The sequence below is a fragment of the Sander lucioperca genome, chromosome 12 (assembly GCF_008315115.2).
Source record: "Sander lucioperca isolate FBNREF2018 chromosome 12, SLUC_FBN_1.2, whole genome shotgun sequence".
NCBI classification, from domain to species: domain Eukaryota; kingdom Metazoa; phylum Chordata; class Actinopteri; order Perciformes; family Percidae; genus Sander; species Sander lucioperca.
The window spans coordinates 15,019,288-15,042,358 of NC_050184.1; the positions used below are offsets into that span (position 1 = coordinate 15,019,288).

At 41.4% G+C, this 23,071-nt stretch overlaps 1 protein-coding gene across 2 annotated transcripts in view; it reads right to left on the minus strand.

Annotated features, from left to right (window-relative positions):
* The window catches only part of LOC116040903 (plexin-B1-like), a 71,513-nt gene that overhangs the window by 13,684 nt on the left and 34,758 nt on the right, over window positions 1-23,071 (minus strand). For both annotated transcript variants that reach the window (XM_031286633.2, XM_031286634.2), the window contains 25 exons: window positions 22,267-22,395; window positions 20,370-20,470; window positions 20,134-20,266; window positions 19,762-19,918; window positions 19,414-19,522; window positions 18,997-19,105; window positions 17,853-18,653; window positions 15,104-15,202; window positions 13,104-13,226; window positions 12,190-12,283; window positions 11,832-12,001; window positions 10,867-11,018; window positions 10,675-10,780; window positions 9,376-9,512; window positions 9,031-9,204; window positions 8,211-8,445; window positions 6,216-6,458; window positions 5,625-5,801; window positions 4,293-4,441; window positions 4,011-4,111; window positions 3,679-3,896; window positions 3,208-3,386; window positions 3,047-3,113; window positions 1,836-1,982; window positions 208-382 (listed from right to left, as the gene is read on the minus strand). In XM_031286633.2, coding sequence (XP_031142493.1) covers window positions 208-382; window positions 1,836-1,982; window positions 3,047-3,113; window positions 3,208-3,386; window positions 3,679-3,896; window positions 4,011-4,111; window positions 4,293-4,441; window positions 5,625-5,801; window positions 6,216-6,458; window positions 8,211-8,445; window positions 9,031-9,204; window positions 9,376-9,512; window positions 10,675-10,780; window positions 10,867-11,018; window positions 11,832-12,001; window positions 12,190-12,283; window positions 13,104-13,226; window positions 15,104-15,202; window positions 17,853-18,653; window positions 18,997-19,105; window positions 19,414-19,522; window positions 19,762-19,918; window positions 20,134-20,266; window positions 20,370-20,470; window positions 22,267-22,395 — 4,285 coding nt within the window. The remainder of the gene's footprint in view (window positions 1-207; window positions 383-1,835; window positions 1,983-3,046; window positions 3,114-3,207; window positions 3,387-3,678; window positions 3,897-4,010; window positions 4,112-4,292; window positions 4,442-5,624; window positions 5,802-6,215; window positions 6,459-8,210; window positions 8,446-9,030; window positions 9,205-9,375; window positions 9,513-10,674; window positions 10,781-10,866; window positions 11,019-11,831; window positions 12,002-12,189; window positions 12,284-13,103; window positions 13,227-15,103; window positions 15,203-17,852; window positions 18,654-18,996; window positions 19,106-19,413; window positions 19,523-19,761; window positions 19,919-20,133; window positions 20,267-20,369; window positions 20,471-22,266; window positions 22,396-23,071) is intronic.

Below are 23,071 nucleotides of genomic sequence, written 5' to 3' on the forward strand. Positions count from 1 at the left end.
TTTTAAAGCAGGATTTGTGCAGAATAAATGTTTGCTGTGTGGCATTTGTAGCTACGACTGTAGAAAAGTCCTGTGCTTGAATATTCGCAGTCAAAATGGAAACTAGCCCACTAGTTATTGTGATCAAGTGCTCTATCTGACCAACAGCCCACATCATTACTTACAGTCTTAAGAGAAGCGTGGTTTTGTGAAAGAAACTGGATTTACCAAGATGTAATGAGTCAATGTGTGGTCTCTGGGAAAAGGAGGTTCCCTTCCAGGTTTGTTCCAGAAGTTTCTCTTTCACTTGGGTGATGGTGTCACAGTCCAGGACTTTGGCCGGTACCGTCTGAGTGGTAGCGCCTCCGCTGGCGGAGGCAGCTGGCATCACAACATTCAGGGTCTGGACAGATGAATGGGAGGGCTGATTATTGGTGGAATTATTGGAATGCTGCTATGCAGAATTTTAGATTGTGGAGAAGTGTTCAAGTGTGTGCAGTTGTCCATAATGGTTTGAGTAAAACTTGTCATCTTAATTTAGTCTTTCAAATTTGAATTTGGAAAGAAAAACTCAGAGGGCCCTATTTTAACGATCTAAGTGCCCGGCGGGAAGCGCCTGGCGCAGGTGCGTTTAGGGCGTGTACAAATCCACTTTTGCTAGTTTTACGGCAGAAAAAAAGGGTCCGTGCGCCAGGCGCATTGTCCAAAAGGGTTGTACTTAGTGTCTTAATTAATCATAGGCGTGTTTTGGGCGTAACATGCAATAAACCAATCAGAGTGTCATCGCCCATTCCCTTTAAAAGCCAGGCGCGTTTGTACCTTGGCGCACTGCTATTATGATGGCAGATTTGTTAAGCAGGAAGGAGAGATTTTCAGGAGAAGTAACTGATATGCTAGTGCATGAAGTGAAGTGAAAGCGTGCGAGGAGATCACATAAGGCACGAGCACTCCATCCATCCATCTTCGTCCGTTTATCTGGTATCGGGTCGCAGGGGGAGCAGCTCCAGCAGGGGACCCCAAACTTCCCATTCCCGAGCCACATTAACCAGCTCCGACTGGGGGATCCCGAGGCGTTCCCAGGCCAGGTTGGAGATATAATCCCTCCACCTAGTCCTGGGTCTTCTCCGAGGCCTCCTCCCAGCTGGACGTGCCTGGAACACCTCCCTAGGGAGGCGCCCAGGGGGCATCCTTACCAGATGCCCGAACCACCTCAACTGGCTCCTTTCGCCAGTTGTTCTCTCGGTCATGACGAGCACTATGCCACCAAAACTCCACGAGGTGAAGCAGACGTTAAAATAACAATGAAATGCTTTAGACCAGGTTTTTGTTGGTCAATGGCGCGATCACCTTCCGCTGCCTCAAGATAGCAATACGCCAAGAAAGCACCTGAACACACCTCCCTGTAAGACCAGCACGCCCATGGGCGCACAGATGGATGCAGGTGCATTTGCTATTCAAACGGCATGGGCGCTGGATGGGAAATTCCATAAACTAGCAAAGACACTTGCGTTGGGTTTGTGCTCGCTGTGCCGTGTGCAAGATAGGGCCCATGGAGTAATGATGTAAAAAGTTTCATTTGAATCCCACTTAACAAGAATAATTCAACGTAAAGCATGTTCTTCAAAACTGACATTATCCAGCACAAAGTTAGTGATATATTTTACAAATTGTTCAAACACAAGAACTTTTACAGGTGGCATCAATAGTACTAAAAGAAGGGTAGCAACTTCACAAACGTAATGCATTAAAAACATGGGGAAAAAAATCCTTGATTGTATTGTCATAAATCTGACATAACCATAACTCTGCCTGTGTTAATATACTGTATATTGTATCTACTGTATGCATGTTCTGACCAGCGTGCGGTACTCCACGTCCTCTCGAAGCAGCCTGTTGTCATTCAGTGTGTACTTGGCTTTTCCTGTCACAGCGTCCACAGGTCCCTTATCCACCTGGTGCTTTATTGCTCTGAACAGCATGTAGAAGGACTCCCCTGCTGATTCCTGGCCAAGCAGAAAAATGGAAGGTCAACAACATCCTACCACTGAAGAATTTTATTAAGAGTCATTCATGTGTCCTGACCGAGTGCTCCCCTTTGCTTCTGAGCAGCCAGGATTGGACACCCTGTCAGTGGAGGATGAACTGAATGGCATTTGTTCTGGCTTCAATGTTGAATTTTTGTGACACGTGTTTTAAATGTAAAGTGTTTCTAACTCAACAGATTGGTCATTTGTATATTTTATTTTTATTATTTTTTTTTTTGTCATTGTTTGTCCCAGAATTAGCTCAACAGCTTAATTTCATCAGCAGTCCCTGGCCCGGCAAATCCACAAAGGAGTTATGGCATCAAATGTTATGATCCAGGTACAGAGAATAAACATCATAGTCTACGCCATACAAAATTAAAACACTTTCCATTTCAAACATTACATCATGCGCATTATATAATATATTAATAGTATTAATTCTTGTGGAAAAAATGCAGCAACAAAGTTGCAAGGTTAAAGCTTTAGTGCGTAACTTTTTGATATTAACGAACGTCCGTTACATTCAAGCCATTGCCAAATGAGTTGCTACAAAGCTAATTAAGACTATCAGCTCCACACAACTCTCTCTGTATTTCTCAGTATGGCTGTGTTCAGAAACTGGTGTCGTCCGCTTCACGCGCAGAAACTCGAGTAAAGATAATGACCTCTTCTGAAGAGTCCATCATGTTTTTTTAATCCTCCGTGTCCTCCTTGGCTACTAGCAACTGTGTGGAGTAGGGGTGGGGTGCACGATCACGGAAGGCTTGTATCATGTGGACGCGCCAACAGTTTTGTTGTCATTACTTAGAATTCCTCATGGGGGCGACAGAAACTACGCACTATAGCTTTAAGTAGGACATAATATAAAGGAGTAAATAAGATAAAATATATAATTGTTATGTTACACAAAGTTGTATTTGCTTTTTGTGTGTATTTACTCAAATGTTTGCTTTTTCTTCTTTCTTTTACTTAATTAAATAAAACAGGATTAATCCTTACTCACTGATCTCTGGTCAGGTGAAACACATGAGTGTACATACCCTCAGAAAGGTAAACAGACAGATGGACATCCAGTTTGTCAAAAGCTTCTCAACCACTGATTCCGTTCTGGAGAATGAAAAGTAAGCAAACAATGTATGGATGAAGAAAACACCTGTGCTAAAGATACCTTGATAAACTGACCTATGGGCTTTACCCTCACCTCCTCAGCATCAGTTTGGGGTTCTTGGCCACATACTGTTCCACAAGGTCGTTGAGCAGTGTCTTCAGGATGTCTGTGAAGTACTCCAGTTTACCATGCAGGGCTACAGTCAGCAGAGAGGCCACGTAGGCCCGGTCCCTTGGGGAGAATGTCCGCTGGACCTCCAGAGTGTGAATAAACTGGAGACACAACGAAGACAAGAAGATGTCAAGAAAAAGTGCCTCATCTATCTGTAAGAGCAAGTTATTGGGAAATGTAGTGTACTTGAAAAGCTGTATTACACTTTCTACACAAAAACATTTAATGCAACTGTATGAGTGAGAAAAAGGATGGGAATTTTTATGCGAAGATCTTTCCCAATAACAAACTGTTCCCAAGGTGTAATGTGGTTGTAAATGGCTCTTCAGTGCACCTTTAAAACAAACCCTTTATTTAATAATCTGTTTAATTAAGGAAGCCATGCTGGCTGACCTTGGTGAGAAAGAGTTTACTGTTGAGCAGATTGGACAGCTGAACCAGTCCTTGCTCCACGGTCTGCCTTCGACTCTCGGGGACATCCAGATCTCGTCTCAGGGGCGACTCCCGGTGGCCTGGGAAGAAAATGCGCTCGGCATATGCCCGGTAATCCAGGAAGGGAATCCCTGAACCCACCAAATCACTGGACATGTCCATCATCTCTGTCATCAGGTCTGAAGGAGGGTAAAAGGAAAGGAGGCCTCAGTTTGTGTAAAGTATCTTCCACATGTTGGGACAATTATTGAGCGGATGTTATTGGTCTAAAAGTTAGAAGCTTTGGCCTGTACCTGTGAACTCCTTCTTGCAGCGGTCTCTCACACTGGTCTCCAGGTTTTCCAGCTGGATCTGCACCTTCTTGTAGTCCCTCATGGCCTGTTTGCTCTTCCTCCTGACAAAACGACAACGATGCAGAAAACATTTAGGCAAAGAAATAAAGCAGCACTATGTTAGGAAGAATAAGACAGGTGTAGAAAAAAATAGCATGGATGACTGAAAATCATATTCCAACTACTGTACATTGCAGCCTGTTGAGGACTGTACGGAAAGTCAGTTAAATTAAAAGTGTTTACCTGTATATGAGGACTATGATGAGCACAATGAGAGCCACTATGGAGGCTCCCACCCCGACTCCCACCTGAGCCTCCAGAGGAAATGTAGACTGGGCCTGGCTGTCGTACTGCACTCTGCCCAGAGAGAAGTTTAGATTCCCCATTCTCACCTGGAAAGCACAGTTACAGACTTTTTGACACAATAAAATGAGAAAAGGTCAAAGTGATGGTTAAGCATGCAATCATACACTGTTGTTCCTCTTAACCGATTTGCTCCAAAATCCTTAAGCGGGATTTATGCTTTATACCTGTGCACTGGTGTGTGCGTCGATCTCTTTAAGAGAATAGCATACACACATGGCCCCTCGGAATATCTCCCCTGTGCTTTCTGACCACGGTCGGAAATCTGTAGCAGGAAAAGTTAACCCTTTCCTTGATTTTTTTGAGAGTTGCACGTCAGGCTATCACGTAGGGTCCTGCCTAGGGTCGGTATCTCCACGTACCTACTAGAGCCCGACCGATAAAGGATTTTTAAGGACGATACCAATACAAATATTTGATGATTTCAAAATCAGATATATCAGCATTTCTGGATAAAAAAAAAAATAATAATAAAAAAAAAAAATATATATATATATATATATATTTTTTTTTTATCCAGAAATGCTGAAAAAACAGATTTCCTTAACATTTGTTATTTGTAGTTATTTATGAGTCCTCACTAAAATAATATGGTAATGCAGTTTAAAAATAATAGTTTGTTTTTTTGTCTCAACAGAACAGAGGAACATCAAAATATATTAAAGTTCTGATAAATAAAATGTACAAAAATATGAACTTAAGATATGAAACAAAGTCCTTTGAACAAAAAGACAATAACAACAAAAAAAAAATCACGTTGTAGAGCGCCCTCTGGTGGACAAACTATGCAACGCCAGCACTCATAACTTGGTTTAAGGGTGTTTTGTCCGTTTTTATTTTATTTTTTTAATATTCAATTATCATTTGTCACTATAAATGATTCTGATGAATGAATATTAAAAAAAAAATTAAATTAAATTGTTTCTTTAATTTTTATTTTTTTTTATCGGCCATTATTAATGCCGATACCGATAGTTTGGAAAATGCCTAATATCGGCTGATAATATCGGCCCGCCGATATATCGGTTGGGCTCTAGTACCTACGTACTTACCCACGGCGTCGATTTAATGCCGAAACATAAATTGCCGAAACATAAATTGCCCTTTATTATCCATCCGCTTAACCTAACCAGAGCCCCGGGCTGCAGAAGGGTCATACTGAATGTAAATGTGCAACATGAACTCCGGGTTCACACAATAACATTTACTCACTGTGAACTCAGGCAGACTGTCCATGCCGTCCTGTTTCTTGCTGGCTGTGACTGAGGGCTGCTGAGCCGGGGGTTCACAGTACAAGTGGTTGTGGGTCAGGGTCTTCACCGAGCACACCCCCGCCCCGATCCGAGCCTCCACCTCATGCTTGTAGATGGCTAGATCCAGGTCCTCTCCCTAGAGGGGAAAGAAAGAAACAACATGACATACAGCATGACCTGTTGGAGTTAGGCTTATAACGATTATTACATCCTAGTCTAATCGCAATATTTTTTTAAATAATCCCTGTTTCTTTGTTTAACTGCAATTAATTGCTTACATTAGCCAAGGTCCCCAGGAAAAAGCAATATATAAATTAATATTTTTTAAATTTGACTGAAAGAGACAATGACATTGTAATCGCAACTATTTCTGAGGCAATTAATTGTACAGCAAAATTTGGAAAGCTCTAGTTGGAGTTAAACTGCAATATTCACTATCTAAGTAGGAAATCACAGTGTTGATAATTATAACACTGGAGACTGGCTCATACACTGGGGCTATTTCTTAAACACAGTTTGAGTAGAAAGAAGTGAAGTTGTTGGCGCCCACCTCAACAGAGATGATGCTGCCCGGTTTGTGGTGGTACGGTTTGCTGGGATCGTTCTGGTTCAGCAGGTAGAGCTGCGGGTTGGGCTCATAGCTGAAGGCTTCATTCCCCACGGTGCTGAAGTCAAAATGGAGGCTGTCCAACAGGAAATGAACTCTGACCCTGGCCCTCCTGGCCTCTGGACCCACTGCCGGAGTCGGACACAAGATGAGGGAGGAGCTGTTCACTGTGCAGAGAGACTCGTACTGGAGGGGAGCACAGGAACAGTGAAGTTACGTGTATTAGGGGCATAACATTACATTACATTTAGCTGACGCTTTTATCCAAAGCAACTTACAATTGCTATATATGTCAGAGGTTACACGCCACTGGAACAACTAGGGGTTAAGTGTCTTGCTCAGGGACACATTGGTTGATGTATCGCAGTGGGAATCAAACGCGGGTCTCCCACACCAAAAGCATGTGTCATATCCACTGCGCCATCACCACCCACGTAAAGGAAAATAATACACACCATCACCACTCTCCATGATGAGTTGTATTTAAGACAACTTAAAAAAAAAAAAATTAGGCTTATTTTAGGGCTGTCAATTTATTGAAATATTTAGTCGTGATTTAATTGCATAATTGTCTATAGTTAATTGCGATCAAACCAATGATATCCAGTAGTATGAATACAAAAAGGCATAGACAAAATCACTGCATAAGTACATGCATAAATATTGCTATCAATCCACTTAATCGCACATTTATTAACTGTTCAAAATATACTTAAAAGGGATATTTGTCAAGTATTTATTACTCTTATCAACATGGTATAACGTGGACCAGTTCAGAAACTCCAGTCTACAGGTAGTATTAGGTATGGGCCGGTTACCGGTTTCAAGGTATTCCGCGGTTTGAAAAAGTCACGGTTTCAAAACCACTAACATTTTCTGTCATACTGTTCCTAAGGTATGAGCTGTTTTTTATGAATGGTCAAGGAGAGAAACTGCAGTTTAGTAATCCGTCTCCTTGTCAGTGTGCAGTGTGTTTAAAAGTAAAATACATTGTGTTCACTAGAAAAAAGTAATTGTTTTTTTACCCAGACATAAAATAAATAAATAATACATTTCAAAGCTGTAATTGCAATACCGCAATACTGTGTCATTTTTCCTGAAGGTTATCGTACCGTCAGAATCGTATACCGGCCCATGCCTAGTCTATAGCCCACTGCAGTCCATACAGACAATTTATTAAAAAGATTGATTATAAAGAAGTTGCATTCTCGTATGCAGGCGGCTGCCGTCGTGGGAGCTACTGTCCTTCTAAACTATGTTTTTAATAAACTGTCTGTACACTTACAAGGTTATCAACGCTTCGGTTAACATTTAGGGACCCCCATTATGCTACCGTTGAAGTGTGGTGATATTTTGAGCCTTTTTAGTGGTATAAAATAGCGATTTGTTTTTACTTTCCCTGTGCCCCGAATACTAGTGTTGTAAGCTAATCAGCGGTCCGCGCTAGCTTGTTTCAAGCTACAAACACATTCGATTAGCATGAAAACATGTCCCAGAGAACGATCGAGTGGGTACACATCTGTTATTAACCCCTAGGTTCGTTTTGCGCCAGAATTGTCCTTTAATGTGTTAGTTAAAAGTTTCGGTTACACTTTACTTGAAGGTATCTACATAAGAGTGACATGACACTGTCATGAATGTGTCATAAACATTACAAACAAGTCATAAACGTTTATGACATAACGCTTCTGTCAGTAAGGGTCATTCGGTTTTTGTCATAACAAGTTATGGTTAGGGTTAGAGTGGTTCATGTGTCATGACAGTGTCATGTGTTTATGTGTCACTCTTATGTAGATACCTTCAAGTAAAGTGTTACCAAAGTTTTTGGCATTCAAACGAATTTGCGTTACCGCTTTAACTTTGACTAGCTTATAAACTCTACAGGTTCAAAGAAAACAATTGAAATCCACATAGTTAGAAGACGAGTACATTTCCTACCTGTTTGACATGACAGAGTGTACCCTCAGGGCAGTCCGCCTCGGGGACGATCCTCCTCCATCTCTTCAGTGGACGCCGGCGATCCTGTCCTCTGTTCCGGCTTCCTTCATTCCTCCCTTTGAAGCTCCTTCTCCTCCTGGGAGGGAGAGTATCAGGAGGACTGAGGGTGACCCTCATTTTCGGCTCTTGGACCACATCCAGGTTCTGACCAGAAACTCTGATGATTCGGCCTCCGCTGCAGGGGATAGTAGAAGAAAAGAATGGTTTATTCGTTATATTTCACGTGACGATTAAAAAAACAGACTGGGGATATTCAGTAAGTAAGTGGCCGCCGGGAGCGCAAAATTTTGCTTCACCACAATCTTTGAATTTAGTATTTACTAAAGACTACAGAAAGAGACTAGACTACTACATTTTTATAACAAGTTTTCTGTAACTTTAACAAAAAAAAGGAAATGAAAACTCAGCATTGAGCTGTAAGACATGATCATCGCTTGCAAATGTTTCTACAAACAAATCAGCATCCTGAGCTACCACACTAAGCTTTCAGCCTCTGAAACGCCTGAGCAAAAGCACAAGTAGAGGCTTTCTGGCCATTCACTAATCTAGACTGCCTAATGTCTCCGTTTAAACAGCAAAACTTAAACCTTCACTTTGAACTGCATCCAGGCCATAAGCTTAAGATAGAGCTGGGATTTTCTTGCTCTAAGAGAACAGTGCCATCACAGCAATTACCAGTGTAACATGCATCATTAAATTATACAATGGATAGGAAATATTTGAATGCCCTAAAGATTGCTCTACTGAGACTGATAACCACCTGAGAAAGCTTTTCGACGGAGCAGCCATTGAGATGTTGGGGTTGGGGGTGTAATGATACACCATACCCTGTAGGTGTCGCTCTGTGCCACCAAACCGCACGGTGATGCCATGTTCTCCTGTTCTGTTGCTGCCTCTGGTCAGACAGCTGATCTGGTCCTCCTGGATGCTCAGCCTGAACAGAGGTGGACACATATATATATAATTTTTTTTTTACATTTTTACCCACTTTCTAGTCATTTTATACCAAACACAAATCATTCTGCTACACAAAGAGAAAGTTTGCTTTTATAACTCTTAAACGTAAACTCATACTCCTAATTCATGGTCAATTTGAGACACCTACACAATACACGGCACTCCTCCGATTAGGATGCTGACTTCACTCGGGTGTCCAGTCCTCAGTCTCTGGCCTCTGATGGTGAGGGAGGAGCCCCCGGCCTTGGGCCCTCTTTGGGGGAAGATGCTGCTAAGTACGGGATTCTAGTGATGGAGAGACGAGTAGAAGATAAAAAGATGAGATGCAAATAGGGGAGAGAGAGAGAGCGAGAGAGAGAAAAAGTATAATCAATAATCTGATTCGGAGCGGGTGATTTATTGAGAAGATAAAGGAGACACCGGGGCATTCTGGGAAACACTAGAAGGTTGCCTCGCAGCCAGCAATAAAACAATTCATTTGCGTGTCACGTGGGCCAATTAATTAAGGCTGTTGTCAAACCTACAGTCCTTTGACTGTAATGTAATTAAGGAGACATGCTGTTACTTTATTGCATTGCAGTGGTGCACTGACATTTCACACGGCACAATTTCAAGTCAAGTCTAATTAGCAAAAGCCATGTGGGAGCTGCTGTTTCCTTAATTGGTCAGAGATCTTCTGTGGGAAAGCACTCTCTTTTTCTTGGATAAACAAACATACAATAAACAGCTACATTTGTGGATAGTTACAAACAATCATTCTAGATGCTTCCTAAAGTTGCATTTGATCACATTTGTATCACATTCTCCAAATGAGGCATTTCAGGATTAGTTTAGAAAAAAATCCCAGTGAGGTCTTGGTGTGTACAGTATGTTTTGGTCCACACCCAAGAGCGATTACTGTGTTCTCATATATGTTACTGAACCAAACTCAGAGGGGAAACATGCAAGCACTCAAATTAACTGCTGCGTGTGAACTGGGTGTGAAAATGCCCCAGAGATGTTTTTTTTTTTTTTTTTTAAATGCTTGTTTACTTGCTTCAGAAAAATTATACAACCCTGCAAGACTGAGGCAGGCTTGCTAAAAGGGTGTAGCGGGAGTTTCTGTAGATATTCAGTGGGTCTAAATGCATTTAGATAGGCAAGCCTTTTGTTGCAGAGGGAGCTGCGTGAAGTCTGATAAATGTCCTCAAGTGATGTCACTTGAGTCAGCGTCGGCTGGGTCTGAAGACTACAAGTTAGAAATCAAAAACAAGAAAATTGTACTGTAAAATTCAGACATATTCGTGCTGTGAGGACAAGCTGTGCTCTAATGGAGACAAGCTGCCACAGTTAGACACAAATTTGCATTACCAAATTCACAAGGTTACCTGATTTCTCTAAGTAAAGTGTTTTTTTTTCTGTACATGTAACATACTGACTACTATACTAATACTACTGAGGCATTTACCTGGAAGCTGAAGATCTGAGCAGATAGTCCGAGTTGTCCTCCCCTCACTTTGACTGAGGCCTGGCCGCTCTTCTCTCCTCCACTGCTTGTAGTCTCACACACTATCCTACAAGATGAAGACATACGATTGCAAAACATGGAGAAAAAAAACTTTACAAGCAGTTTATGTTCAGGTGTGTACCAACGACTTGCCTTGAGGAGACTTCATATCTGCTGTGGATGACACTGCAGGGGACCCCAGCTACTGTGACTGAGTTCTGAATGTCTTCAGCTCTCTGGCCGAGGTTAGAGCCTGAAATAGTCACGACTGTGCCCCCCTCTACGGGACCGGATACCGGGTCCAACTGAAACACAAGAGGACCAAACGTATGAAATGTAAACCCTGTCTTGTTCTGACATAATGGTTCAGATATACCATGACAGCGTGACATAAATGGGAGTCCAGGAGAGATGTAATGATACAGTGAACTCATGGTTCAATAACATGTATGAAACTGGGTTTTTGGTTTGATAAACAGTTTGAATACAAACTGAGGGGTAAAAACTTATTTGCCACTAACCCAAATGTTCAAACCCTCAATTCAAAACATCCAGAAGGGGGATAAAAGAGAGTGTAAAACTAGTCCAGCAGTCAAATCGAGATGATAGCTCAGATCATATTGTATTTGAACGTGTCTTGCTTTTCTCAGACAGTAAGTGTTTCCAACACAAAAGGCCATACACATACACAAAAATTAAATCATTTGCAACTTTAAGGCATACTTTGCTGATATGAATCCATCTCTGTGTCATCTTTGTGTGGGCAGTGTGTTTAGATGAATGGTGTTTTTGGTTTCCCTCCATGGCGCCAGTGCACGGAGCTCGGGGCAGCCGAGGTCGCTCGAGTTCCACCAGAGACGCGAACCTCTTCGGGTCTCGGCAGACCTCGACCGCTCTGACCAGCTGGGAGCTCCATACGCTGCGGCGATGGAGGGAAGCCAAAGACCGTTCATCTGCACACACTGCCATGACACAGAGCTGGATTTAAATAAGCAAAATAAGTATTTAATTCTTCTACCCCTTTTTTCTCTAATTTTTCCTAATTTCTCTCTCAAAGCAAAAATAACCTAAGTGTCTAAGTGCTCCTTGTGTTCATAAGAAGGGTAAAAAATTCTTACGAAATGAATGACGGGTGCAGGACAGGTGAGTTTGATCTCCTCTGTGCAGGAGTCCTGGTACACACAGTGAGAGCTAGCAGCACCACCACACCAAACACAGCCATACTTCGGGTCGGCAGTACGACATCGGCTGCAGTCTGACCGCCCCACTGAACAATTGAACAAAGTCACTGAAACGAGGGAGAGAAAGGAGAAGTCTGTGAGGAACTTATATATATATATTTATTATCATACTGTATGTCAAACAGCTATTCAATATGTACCCGCTACTGCATGTAATCCGATTGCCTCACATCTCTCACACACAACTACTATAACATGGTCTCACATAGGAGACACAACTGGCAAAAACACACACCATACAGATCCTCAGCGCTGTCGATCAGGAAGTTGTTTTTTCTCCTCACGTTGATCATGGCTGGGTATTCCTCCATCAAGGCAGAATAGGCATACTGAAACAAGAACAACAATTAACAGCCTAACCAGCAGAAGCACTACGTGTGATATGGTATACGAGTTGATGTTATGCACATCCATGTGCAAAGCAGCTACAGTATGTGTCAAAATGACCTTGTTATGAGAGCTAATGAAACAGACCCATGGATTAACAGATGTACATGATCAAGAAACAGCAGTTTATTGATTTTTGTTAACACAGCATGCCATGGGTTTATTGGTTTTGGTTATGACCTTTCTTTTTGTTGACTTACAGTGATTTACAGTCATTATGAATGCTACCACCAATCAATTAAGAAACATTTCAGAATGGGATGGAAGTTGTGGGGTTGTTTGCTTATGTTCCCAGCAGTGTTGGTGGAATCAAACCACCGCCCGCACTGAAGTTGCAGATTAGCGGAAGTTTTCAGTAATGTCTTTTGAGTAATAACAACAAAGGATGTTTTTTTTTTGTTTTTTTTTTTTTTTCCCACACCTTACTGTGATTGTTGATCATTTGGTCGTTAATATTTAATGTTGTAGAGAAATACTTTCAAAGAATTGAAACAAAGTTTTGAGGGGCTACAGAGAAGCCAATACACTGGTGATGAGCGAGTCGGGCGGGTAAGCTTACTAGAAAATATCACAGGATCGTACGGACGGGTCAGAAGTTGACAAAGCAGCGTTCCGAGTAAATTATTAATAACAAACAAAAACACTCTGTGTGTAAAAGTCCACCTTCCACCTAATTTTCCCTCTCATTATTTCCAGACTTGAAGAGTGTAGACTAAACATAACAACACACAGATAAATCAGTATATTGAGATGATTTCTGACCTGGTGGGGTTGGCAGGAGATAAAGAAGACTGATAGTTTAGTGGCATCCGGCTCCACGGAGGCATCCACCACCACTGACTGATTCTCAATGTCCAAAACACACTCGTAGTCCAAATTCTCATCCTAAATGTACACAAACACATACATGTACAGTAGGTACACAGACACACACATTACACATTTTAACATATGTCAGAAGGGGTACAGTACGTGGTTCTTCAACTGTCACAGTACCACAGTGTCACTGCAAAAGCTAATTTGTATAATTTCGATTTCAGGGAGAAAAAAAAAACAACTACAAGTTTTCACATAATAATGCCCTTTTTGTTATGGCAGTGAACATCTATCCTAAACCACAGTATGCATTAAAACCCATGTGGTTTAGAGCTTTTAATATGAGCCTTTATGTCCTTATGAACTGAAACAGAACTTTTCTTTAAAGGTCCAGTGTGTAACGTTTTTAGTTTTTCATTATCAAAATATGTGTTGCCTGTTCACAAACTTGTCTTTTTCATGAATATTTACCACCACCATCAATTCCAAGTATTCTTTTTGGCTTGACATTTTGCATTCGCATGAACTGGGGTAGACGCTCCATATTCATGCGCCATCTTGAAATATGTTAGCTGGTAAGGGACACACAGGACATACTGCTCCGCTTTTTGCGTTTTCTCTGTCACATGATAAACTCACAGGTGCTGCTAATGCTGCTAATGGGTATCGTATAGGGCTGAACGGTTAATTGCATTTGCGATAATATCGCGATATGTTAAAACGCGATTTCCTAATTGCAAAGGCTGCGATTTGGTCACATGACTCGCGAGAGCAAATCAGTCTGCACTCCGCAGAGAAAGCATCAACTAGCACGCTAACGCTACGCCGTACCTTGAGCTGATTTCTGTCATTCAAACAACTCTGAGTTGTAGTTTAAAAGCAGCCATTTTAATAAAATGAAGGGTTTTATTCGGGCTTGAGTCTATACATGCAGTTAATGGATACAGGCACAGAGAACTCAAGGCTCGGTTGGCAACGATTAGCTCTGATTAGCGGTTAGCTCCGTTATAAAGATATGAGTGGAGGAGCTGCCACTGAGAGGGGTAACAATCAGACTGATAAATGACGTTCGGGGAGCTTTCACAGCAGCGTGGCCGCGGTGTTTCAACAGTTTTATTACAGTTCAGTTAATCCCACGGCAAGAACACCAGCAACTAGCTAACGCAACGATAGCCTCTCTGAACAAGTGCACACGGCAGCACGCAACTTCACGAGGGGGAGGGGCTGGAGTGTGTGTGTGTGTGTGTGTGTGTGTGTGTGTGTGTGTATAGATATATACTATATTTTTACTTATTTAACTGTCTAGTGTGTAATTGTGTGCTCATACTATACATTATTATATTATTATTCTTTGTTGAATAATACAGAAGACAAAGAGCTTAAAAAAAATAATCGAATATCGAATCGCAATCGCAATATTTGGGAAAAAAATCGCAATTAGATTATTTTCAAAAATCGTTCAGCCCTAGTATCGTAGCTTTCCGGCCCCGGCAAGTTTGAAGAAGGAAACATGGAGGACCACACGTATTCAAAATCCAAATTTCAGGAACAGGAGTCTTCTTCTTTGCCCAGAAAAAGAAAAATGATATTGAAAAGAGCAAGAGACCGGCTTTTTGAAGCGTGAAGGCTACCGTAGCTGTAGTATGTACTTTGAACTGCGTGGTGCGAGAGAGTTGATTGCGATATATGATCTCAACGCTAGATGGGAGAAATTCCCACACATTGGACCTTTAAAGAACATGTTTGCAAAGCTGCTCGTACACACTGCTGTTAAACAGGCTTACTCATTGATGATATGTCAACAAATCCCTGAGCCATTTAGCTGAAGCTATCCGATGGATATGTTTTCATGTTCAAAGATCATAATAACCTGCATGAATATGGGTTTAATGCAGTCTTGCCCGACTAAGGCAAAAGACGGTTGACCCTAGGGATGGATACATTACCTGAAACAGGTTTAGGTGTTGTCCCACTAGAGTGACTTTCCTCTCCACATTGACAGGGAGAAGAGAAGAATCCTGAACTTTCTCCACACACGGACATTCCTGGTGACACATTATTAACCATTACAATGAGAAACAGCAATACATATGGGGAAAAAAAAATGCAGCTATAAACCTATATCTAGATCCTACTCAAAAGGATCTCTTTGAACAAGTGTCCATTATCACAGACTCGTATGTCTTTTGCCTCTCGTCTCTTGTCAGCCTTCCACTAGATGTTTGAATAAATAGCATAAGGGTTAGGTGCTACAATTAAGCCTGGCTCATGTTCCAGTTCATACTAAAGAAGTTCAGCTTAGGGCTCTGTGCAGGTCACACAAGTTCTTCTGCCTTGATCCTAACACATTTTGTATAGACATTGAGCATGTGTGCAACAACATCAAAAGAGTTGCACTTAACTGTTGCTATTGGCTCTGACTGGAACTAAAGGGACTTAGCGTGAGCTATGAAAATCTGCCTAAAATAATCATTCCTCCTAACATAAACATTACAGTTGGTACTGAGAATAAGGGCATTCTCCTCCAATCCACCGAACCTAGATTTGTCAGTAAGACTGTCCAAATCTAACATGTAAGTAGCTATCCCGTCTTATTTCTAGCCTAGCAGAAAGTCAGAAATGGGAGACTATGAAAACAAAGGAACTGCAAACAAAACATGGAACTCAAAAAGGCAAAAACTAGGTGACCACAAACCCAAAAACACACCACAGCAATGAAACATTAGACATACAAGTAAATAACAAGGAGGGAGTTGACTTGATGTCATGATCTGGGATATCACCTTTCCTTAGCTTGTAGGAGAAAAATGCAGCTATCATTGGGTGAGATGAACAGAAATGGTATGGAGTGGGTAGAAGAGTCAATAAGACCTTAAAGTAAAGTGCCTTGAATTTCTCAGTTCCATCCTCGCGTCTGAGATTACATTGACTTTGTGTCAGTCATTTGCCGTTTTTTGTTGACAGGAGAGCTAATAAAGATAACAGCAGGGTTGTAAAGTCTTGTTTTCAGTATTTCTCATAGTTTGCACTGCTGTAGAATGAGGACCAACTAGTTTTACTGCAGAGTAAAGCTTAGATGTTGCTAGGTTAATTACACAGTACTTTTAAAGGCCCCATATCATGCTCATTTTCTGGTTCATACTTGTACTTTGTGTTTCTACTAGAACACGTTCACATGCTTTAGGGCGTTTTCACACCTGAAAGTCTGAACCAAGGTCCGGACCAAGGTTCATGTTTTTGTTACATTGTAACATTTGATCTGGTAAGTTTTGGTTTCACACTGCAGTTATGCAAGCGCACTAAAGATCTAAACGTGACAAAACTACGTCCTGCCGTCATCACATACGTGAGCTGCATCTCCAGATACTGATAATTGATTGGTTTGTTGACGGGCTTCCCCGTTATCCTCTCTCTGGGTCGGAGTTTTTTCAACTGACTGCTGCTCTCCCCAACTGCCACGGCTCTTTTTGTTTTGTTGTGATGTTGAGAAGCAAGACACGGGAACTTTCTTTCTGGAGCATTTATTCAGAGACAAACGGAAACCTACACTGTACATTTACTACCACTTAACAAATAAACTGCTGATGTATTCTCTGCTCTGATAGCCGACTGCTGTCTGCTCTGAGCGCATTCACCGTCACACACTCTCTCATGTAGCCTACACACTAAGCACCGAGCTATTCTTTAAAAGGAGCTATTCCCCAGTCTTGTAACACAAGGAGAGCCTGCCAGAGCTTCTTGTATTTGGTCTGAACCATCCAAAAAATGCTTTCACACTATAAACGAACCGGACCATGGTTCAGTTAGGTCCGGACCAAGACCACCTCTTTTTATCGGACCAAAATTTGGTCTTTTGATCCGGACCGTGGTCCGGGGAAGGTTTCACACCTGTAATTTTGGTTCAGATCAAACTGAAAAGTCAGAAAGTCCGGACCAAATGAGGTATGTGTGAAAACCCTTAATGTTAAAAAAAAAAAAAAAAACTTTATTTTTCTCATACTGCTGTCTCAATATACCTGTATTCTCCCTCTGTCTGAAACGCTCCATTCAAGCGCCTGTCTCTTAAAGCCCACCTCCTAAAAAAAAGCCCAGTCTGCTCTGGTCAGTGATTACCTGTCTTCCATATCTGCGCTCTCAGCGTCTCTGTACCGTCATTGTAGCCTGGGGAATGACTGTAACGGCACTTTACCTATATATAGTATAGTTGTGACATCACAACCGCACAGAGGTCATGACGGCTTGTTTAGAAGGCACAGTTTCTGAATATGAGCTGTGTGAATTTTCTCTGTGGATTGAGCGTTTTGATACTATAACAGTATTTAGCCCCTCAACCTGCTTTATAATAAAAAAAACAAAACAGGAAATCATACTTTTTGCAATACAGGACACTTAAAAGTAAGTTTGGGAAATTATGCTTATTCACCTTTTTTTGTCCAAAGTGGATACAACTCTAATATCTGTCAAGCTAGCTGTTTTCCCCCCTGATTTCAGTCTCTATGCTAAGCTAAGCTTATCGCCTTCTGACTGTAGCTTCATATTTAACAGACATAAATGAGAGCAGTGTCTTTCTTCTAATCTAACTCTTGGCAAAACAAATCACACAAAATTGCAGTTCCCAAAATGTGTAACTTTTCTAAAAACTTGAGCAACAGTACGACTTTCTAGACTAGCTGCACACGTGGCTTCTGCACTCACCAGAAAATAAAGGTCATTTGAAGAATCTGATTGGTAGTTTGCTGCAGATTCAGAGTTGGGGTCAATAACTGTTTCAGGTGATTGTGTATAGATGAACGGCTTTTCGCTGGCGCCTGCAACAGATAAACCTGTAGTAGACTCCATGTCAGTCTCTCCCTCTGGCTTCTCCCACTCATTCAACCACGGAGGGGAGTCCTTCTCTTCAGAGCTGCCCAGAGGAATGGACTCCTTATTGTCACTGATAGCGAAGTCTATTAAAAGGGACACTTCGCTGGAGGTGGTTGAGCTTACGTCAGAGGAAGAGCCCAGCGCTTCACCAGATGGCCCTAAAAATCTCAGGTCAGGGTCTAACATGCCACTAGTGCTGCTGGGTAATGTAGTGTGGGGAGTTTTGTCAGTGCTATTCAAGGTTTCAGTCACTTCATCTTCTGAAAAACCTATTGTAGTGCCAGCATTTCCCTCTGTAGTTCCCTCCACATCAGGGGGGGACCCACTTGTGGTAGTAACATTGGTGTGTATGGTAGTGGCCTGGCTGAAGATCATGACCAAGGGGGAAGTTGTGGCCAGGGTAAGGGGGGAGGTTGATTCAGCATTAGAAGTGGTGGGTGGTGTCACTGTGGTGGAAGTTGAAGGGACAGCTGCTGTGGTGGGGGTAGGTGTCTCTGTGGGTGGTGGCTGTGATGTTGTGCTTGTGGCTGTTGTTGTTGTTGTTGTTGTTGTTGTTGTAGCAGCCCAGACAGTAGGAGGTAAAGGGGTCAAATTTCTGGTGGGAGGTGGGATGGTGGGTGTTGGCGGTTTGAACTTGATGATGGAGTAGTGAACAAGCGAGGAAAGGAGAGGACAAGAAAAAAAAAAAGCAGGGGGGAGACAAAATTAGGATAAAACAGACGGGTGTGCAAATACAATAAGAAGCAACTTATGAGTAAAAAAAACATGATTCATGGTAAAAACTGTACTAAAAAAGACAAACAGAAAACAAACGGAAAACTACACCAAACAGTATGATGCATGCTAAGCAAAACAAACCTAGTGCGTTTTAATTACATTCCAGACAGTGGTTTCCCTAAATATACAGTATACACTGATGATGTAAATGGGGTGGACAAAATATTCAAAAAAATATAGACTCACAAAAGAGACTCACATTTTGGTTGTAGATGGTGACTCCTTGGCTGCAGGTGTGTTTGTGCGTGCAGACATGCTGGTGGATACACCAGTTACACCCCCAGCGACTGCCAACACACCCTTGGCATCTAGCAGAGCCCACAGCAAAAAAAAAAAAAAAAAAATCATGATGAAAATTAGTGACAATAAAAATGCAATTCTCCCCAAACAACATATAGCACACGTTCAGGAATCTTGAATATGTCAAAACAACTATGCATGGCTTTAGTTACAGTATGCGCAAGATCTAACCAGTCTCAGTCAGACATCTAATGTGCAACCAAGCATTCTTTCAGATGTCACAAGCTGAAAACGCCATGGTAGACACATAATGTATTCTGCTAGATTAGATTTGATAATATGTGTTGAGTGATGACATGTATGCGCGTGTACTCACGGCCTGCGTCCAGAGAGCTGCTGGACCAAGCTGCAGTTGTAGAAGGTGAATTCTGTCTCTGCTACCGTCACGTTCGTGAAACGCAGCGACAGGGTCACCATCACAAACTCTGCATCAGAACAAACCGGTTACCATTATGTTAGCTTCAAATGATCTGACCAACTTTTTTGTCGTTCTTATAATCATCATAGTGCTGCTTTGGCAGTTTTGTAAATTCCACATTTCTGACTTGCAATAAAGATTTTAAAAACGACAGTCCTTGTTGCACCCTACTTTGTATGTTATGTAAATACAGAAAAAAGTTGACCCCTTGGGTACAATTGCTGAACAAATACAAAAAAAACTCACCATCTCCATGGCTAATGGGGGGCAGACTGCTGGCATCAGGGGTGGAGCATATCACACCAGTGTTGGTGAGTGAGGCAGGAGCTTCTGTGTCCTGGAAAAAGCAAGAGTAGGCCTCTCCTTTTCTTAGGCTTGGGAGGCCCTCTACTGACACTGTAATCTGAGGTAGGAAGACAGAATGGAAAAGGGACATCAAGAGATGAAAGATAAAAAATGGAAAAAGAAATGAAGTGAGCAGAAACCGATTAATGTAATGTAAAACGTGTTGTGTCTAATGTGCGAGATGGAAGGAGTGAAGAAAGACTACAACTGGCACACAGGAGAGTATTAATGTGCATTACTCCCATCTATCCCCCCCCCTCCCCCCTGCATTACATCAGTTTTCTCCCCACGGCTGATGTTGTAGAGGCTGAGGTGCTGGATACTGAGGCACTGCTGCATCTGGTTGAAACTCCACAGCCACTGGCCCTGCACAGACCCTCTCTGGCACTCCCAGCGCTGGCCACACCTGAAATAACACAGAGAAGTAAGAGAGTCAAGGAAAGAGAAAGTAGACAGAGATGCAAGAGAGCATTTGCATTAGCCCCACCATTACATGTACACTGACTCACCGTCCCTCCAGGACACACCAGCCACAGTAGGGGTCTTTGGCAGACAAACAGGACTGACAGTCCAGGTGGTCCCCACATTCTGCCACTGGACGCTTCTCTACCTGAAAATGATGATAAGCGAGTACTCAAAGACAAACTTATGAAGTCAAAAATTAGGTGGATACCAATCGTTGTGGTTAGCAATTAAAAGAAATCCGAGTCCTTCATTAAAGCATGAAAAAGTTCCTTATTATATCCTATAGTTCCTTAAATAATTTGATAGCCAACCACAATGTTACAGACTTGCATACTGACTGAGTAAGCGGAATGATCATTACTTTGTTATTACTTAATTGTTTAAAAAAAAAAAAAAAGAAAAAAAAAACTTGTTTCAAAACTATTCTCCACTTGTTATGTGTAGCTCCCTTGATTTTTGTTTTGTTTTCAAAAATATAATTGATAAAATAAAAATATGTATTTATAACAATTGCTTTCATGGTTTGTTCATTGTTAGCTTGTAGCTAACTAGCTTACCTGGATAGCAACAGGCAAGTATTGTAATTAAAACTTTTTTTAATAACTTTTAGGTTTTAAGTCAACTGCAAGTTTATTGTGTGGCTGACCGAAAAAACAGTCTAGCCATTTTAAGCTATACAGGTTGACTTGCTAACGTTAACATTTGCCCTCCTGACATACTAGCCAGCTAGTTAAGCTAATCTGAGATTCAAACTAAACAATGTATTTTTTCAACTATTAATGACATTGTTAAGGGCCGTATTATTACCTGTTTATGATACTTCTTTTACCTCTTGCCTTTTTCAGTGTGTGAGCTGCAACTTAGTGCTCTTGAAGTGTTAGTCTAATCAAGCTAGTTATTTATCATTGGCTAGGTTAGCTTATAATGCCAACCTATTTTAAAATAGTACTAACAGTACTAGCTAGCTCACAGCTATTTAGCTAGATAGATATCATAATACTAGTTGAGTCTGCTGAGCTTCAAATGTATCTTGATTTTAAGTTTTAAAAAAAACAACTCAGCGTCCACTTACTGGCAGACCCTAGGCTTACCCAGAGCATTCAACTCCTAAATTTACAAAGTTATACAGTATTTTTTTCTTTCTGTCATTTGGTAATGAATGAGTGCTTTTGTAGGTGTCATGGCATTACATATTTACCTCTTTATGTGGGTCCAGTTAGCATTATTAAGCCAGAGAAACAGTGGTTCATTGGCTTTGCCCACACTCATAAACACAATATGTCTAACTCCAAGAAACTGAATGTCAATCTGCTCATGACACTCAATCAGTAGCTTTATGACGATTGTAATGCTTGTAATAATAATTATTTTTGACTTGGCTACAGCTCTACATTCAGATTAAAGCGTTCAGTGGTCTAGAAATGAGACAAGCCATTCAATGTATAGACTAGCAGTTTCCCATATCCATTCATCAGCATCTATGGCTACCCACACAGACACTCTGTAGGGAGTGTGTCAACACAATGAAGGCCACTCTCTCTGATCAATACCATTGTTATGTCTGACCTTACACCTCCTGCTGACTGTTGTACCCATCACAGTGGGGATAGTGACCTCTGACCTCGACAGCCAGCTGGCTTTTCTGTTTTCTCTTATGTTTGCCTCTTTTTCTTTTATCTCATTTTTCTGTGAGAGAGACACAGCTTGAGGAAGTATTAAAGCCTGACAAAACTCTGACAAACGATTAATTGTCTGACAATGAATGACAAGCCATGTTTAGTCTTATGTATGGAGACATCTGGGTGAATGGTTGAATGGACAGACACACCAAAAAGAGTAGCCTACAGCTGTTTGTACATCTGTTGAGTAAAGATGTGAAAGCTTACTTGCTAACATAATCTGCTGGACTCCAAAACAGTGATGCTACATATTTATACTTACAGTAGTCTTGGTCATGATGTAGATGTGTGCTCCATTCTGGTCCAATAAAAGGTCACTGTTAATGGGTGAGTTGGGCTGGATTGTCGTGTTCGCATATACCTCCACATGGCCATCTTGGCCCAGATATACCTGAAGAAGTGCACCAGAAAAACTTCAGAAATTGTGGTATATGATATTATAGATCACTAGCAAGAGAATTGGTATATTCCTATAAGAGCTGACAAAAAATAAAATGATGCAGAACGAATGTCTTCTTCAGTTTACAACTCAAACTCTAATCAAATCATGTGTGCAGGATCGCAGCAGAAGTGGCCATGAATGTGATTACGGCACAGTCAAATCGAATATGAAGCACAGGAAGACACCTCTGGAAGTGATTCCCAGGCCTTCAAACTCTCATGTTACCTCATGTTAATGAGATTAGCAGATGTTTTTATGCCTCTTTCCAGAAGGCTCTCACTTGATCATTGTGAACAGAATGGAGAATCAGTTGTCCCATTAAGAGAATGCACTCAACACATAATGGCATGGAAAGTAGCTCTGTAATACTTGGTGAGTTTTGCACTTTGTCGTTTTGCATGTCATATATGGGAGAGAATTTGATGCTGTATTGAAGCTGAAATACCTGACAGGCGAATGAGAGATTAAGCTACGTAGGCAAACAAGAAAATATTGGTCAATCAACTAACAAAACGCAGCAATTTAAATTATGTCCTACATGCCTACTCTAACCTTAAAGAAATAGTTTAACATTTTGGGAAATACTATTATTCGCTTTCTTAAAGACACTTAGATTAGAAGATCA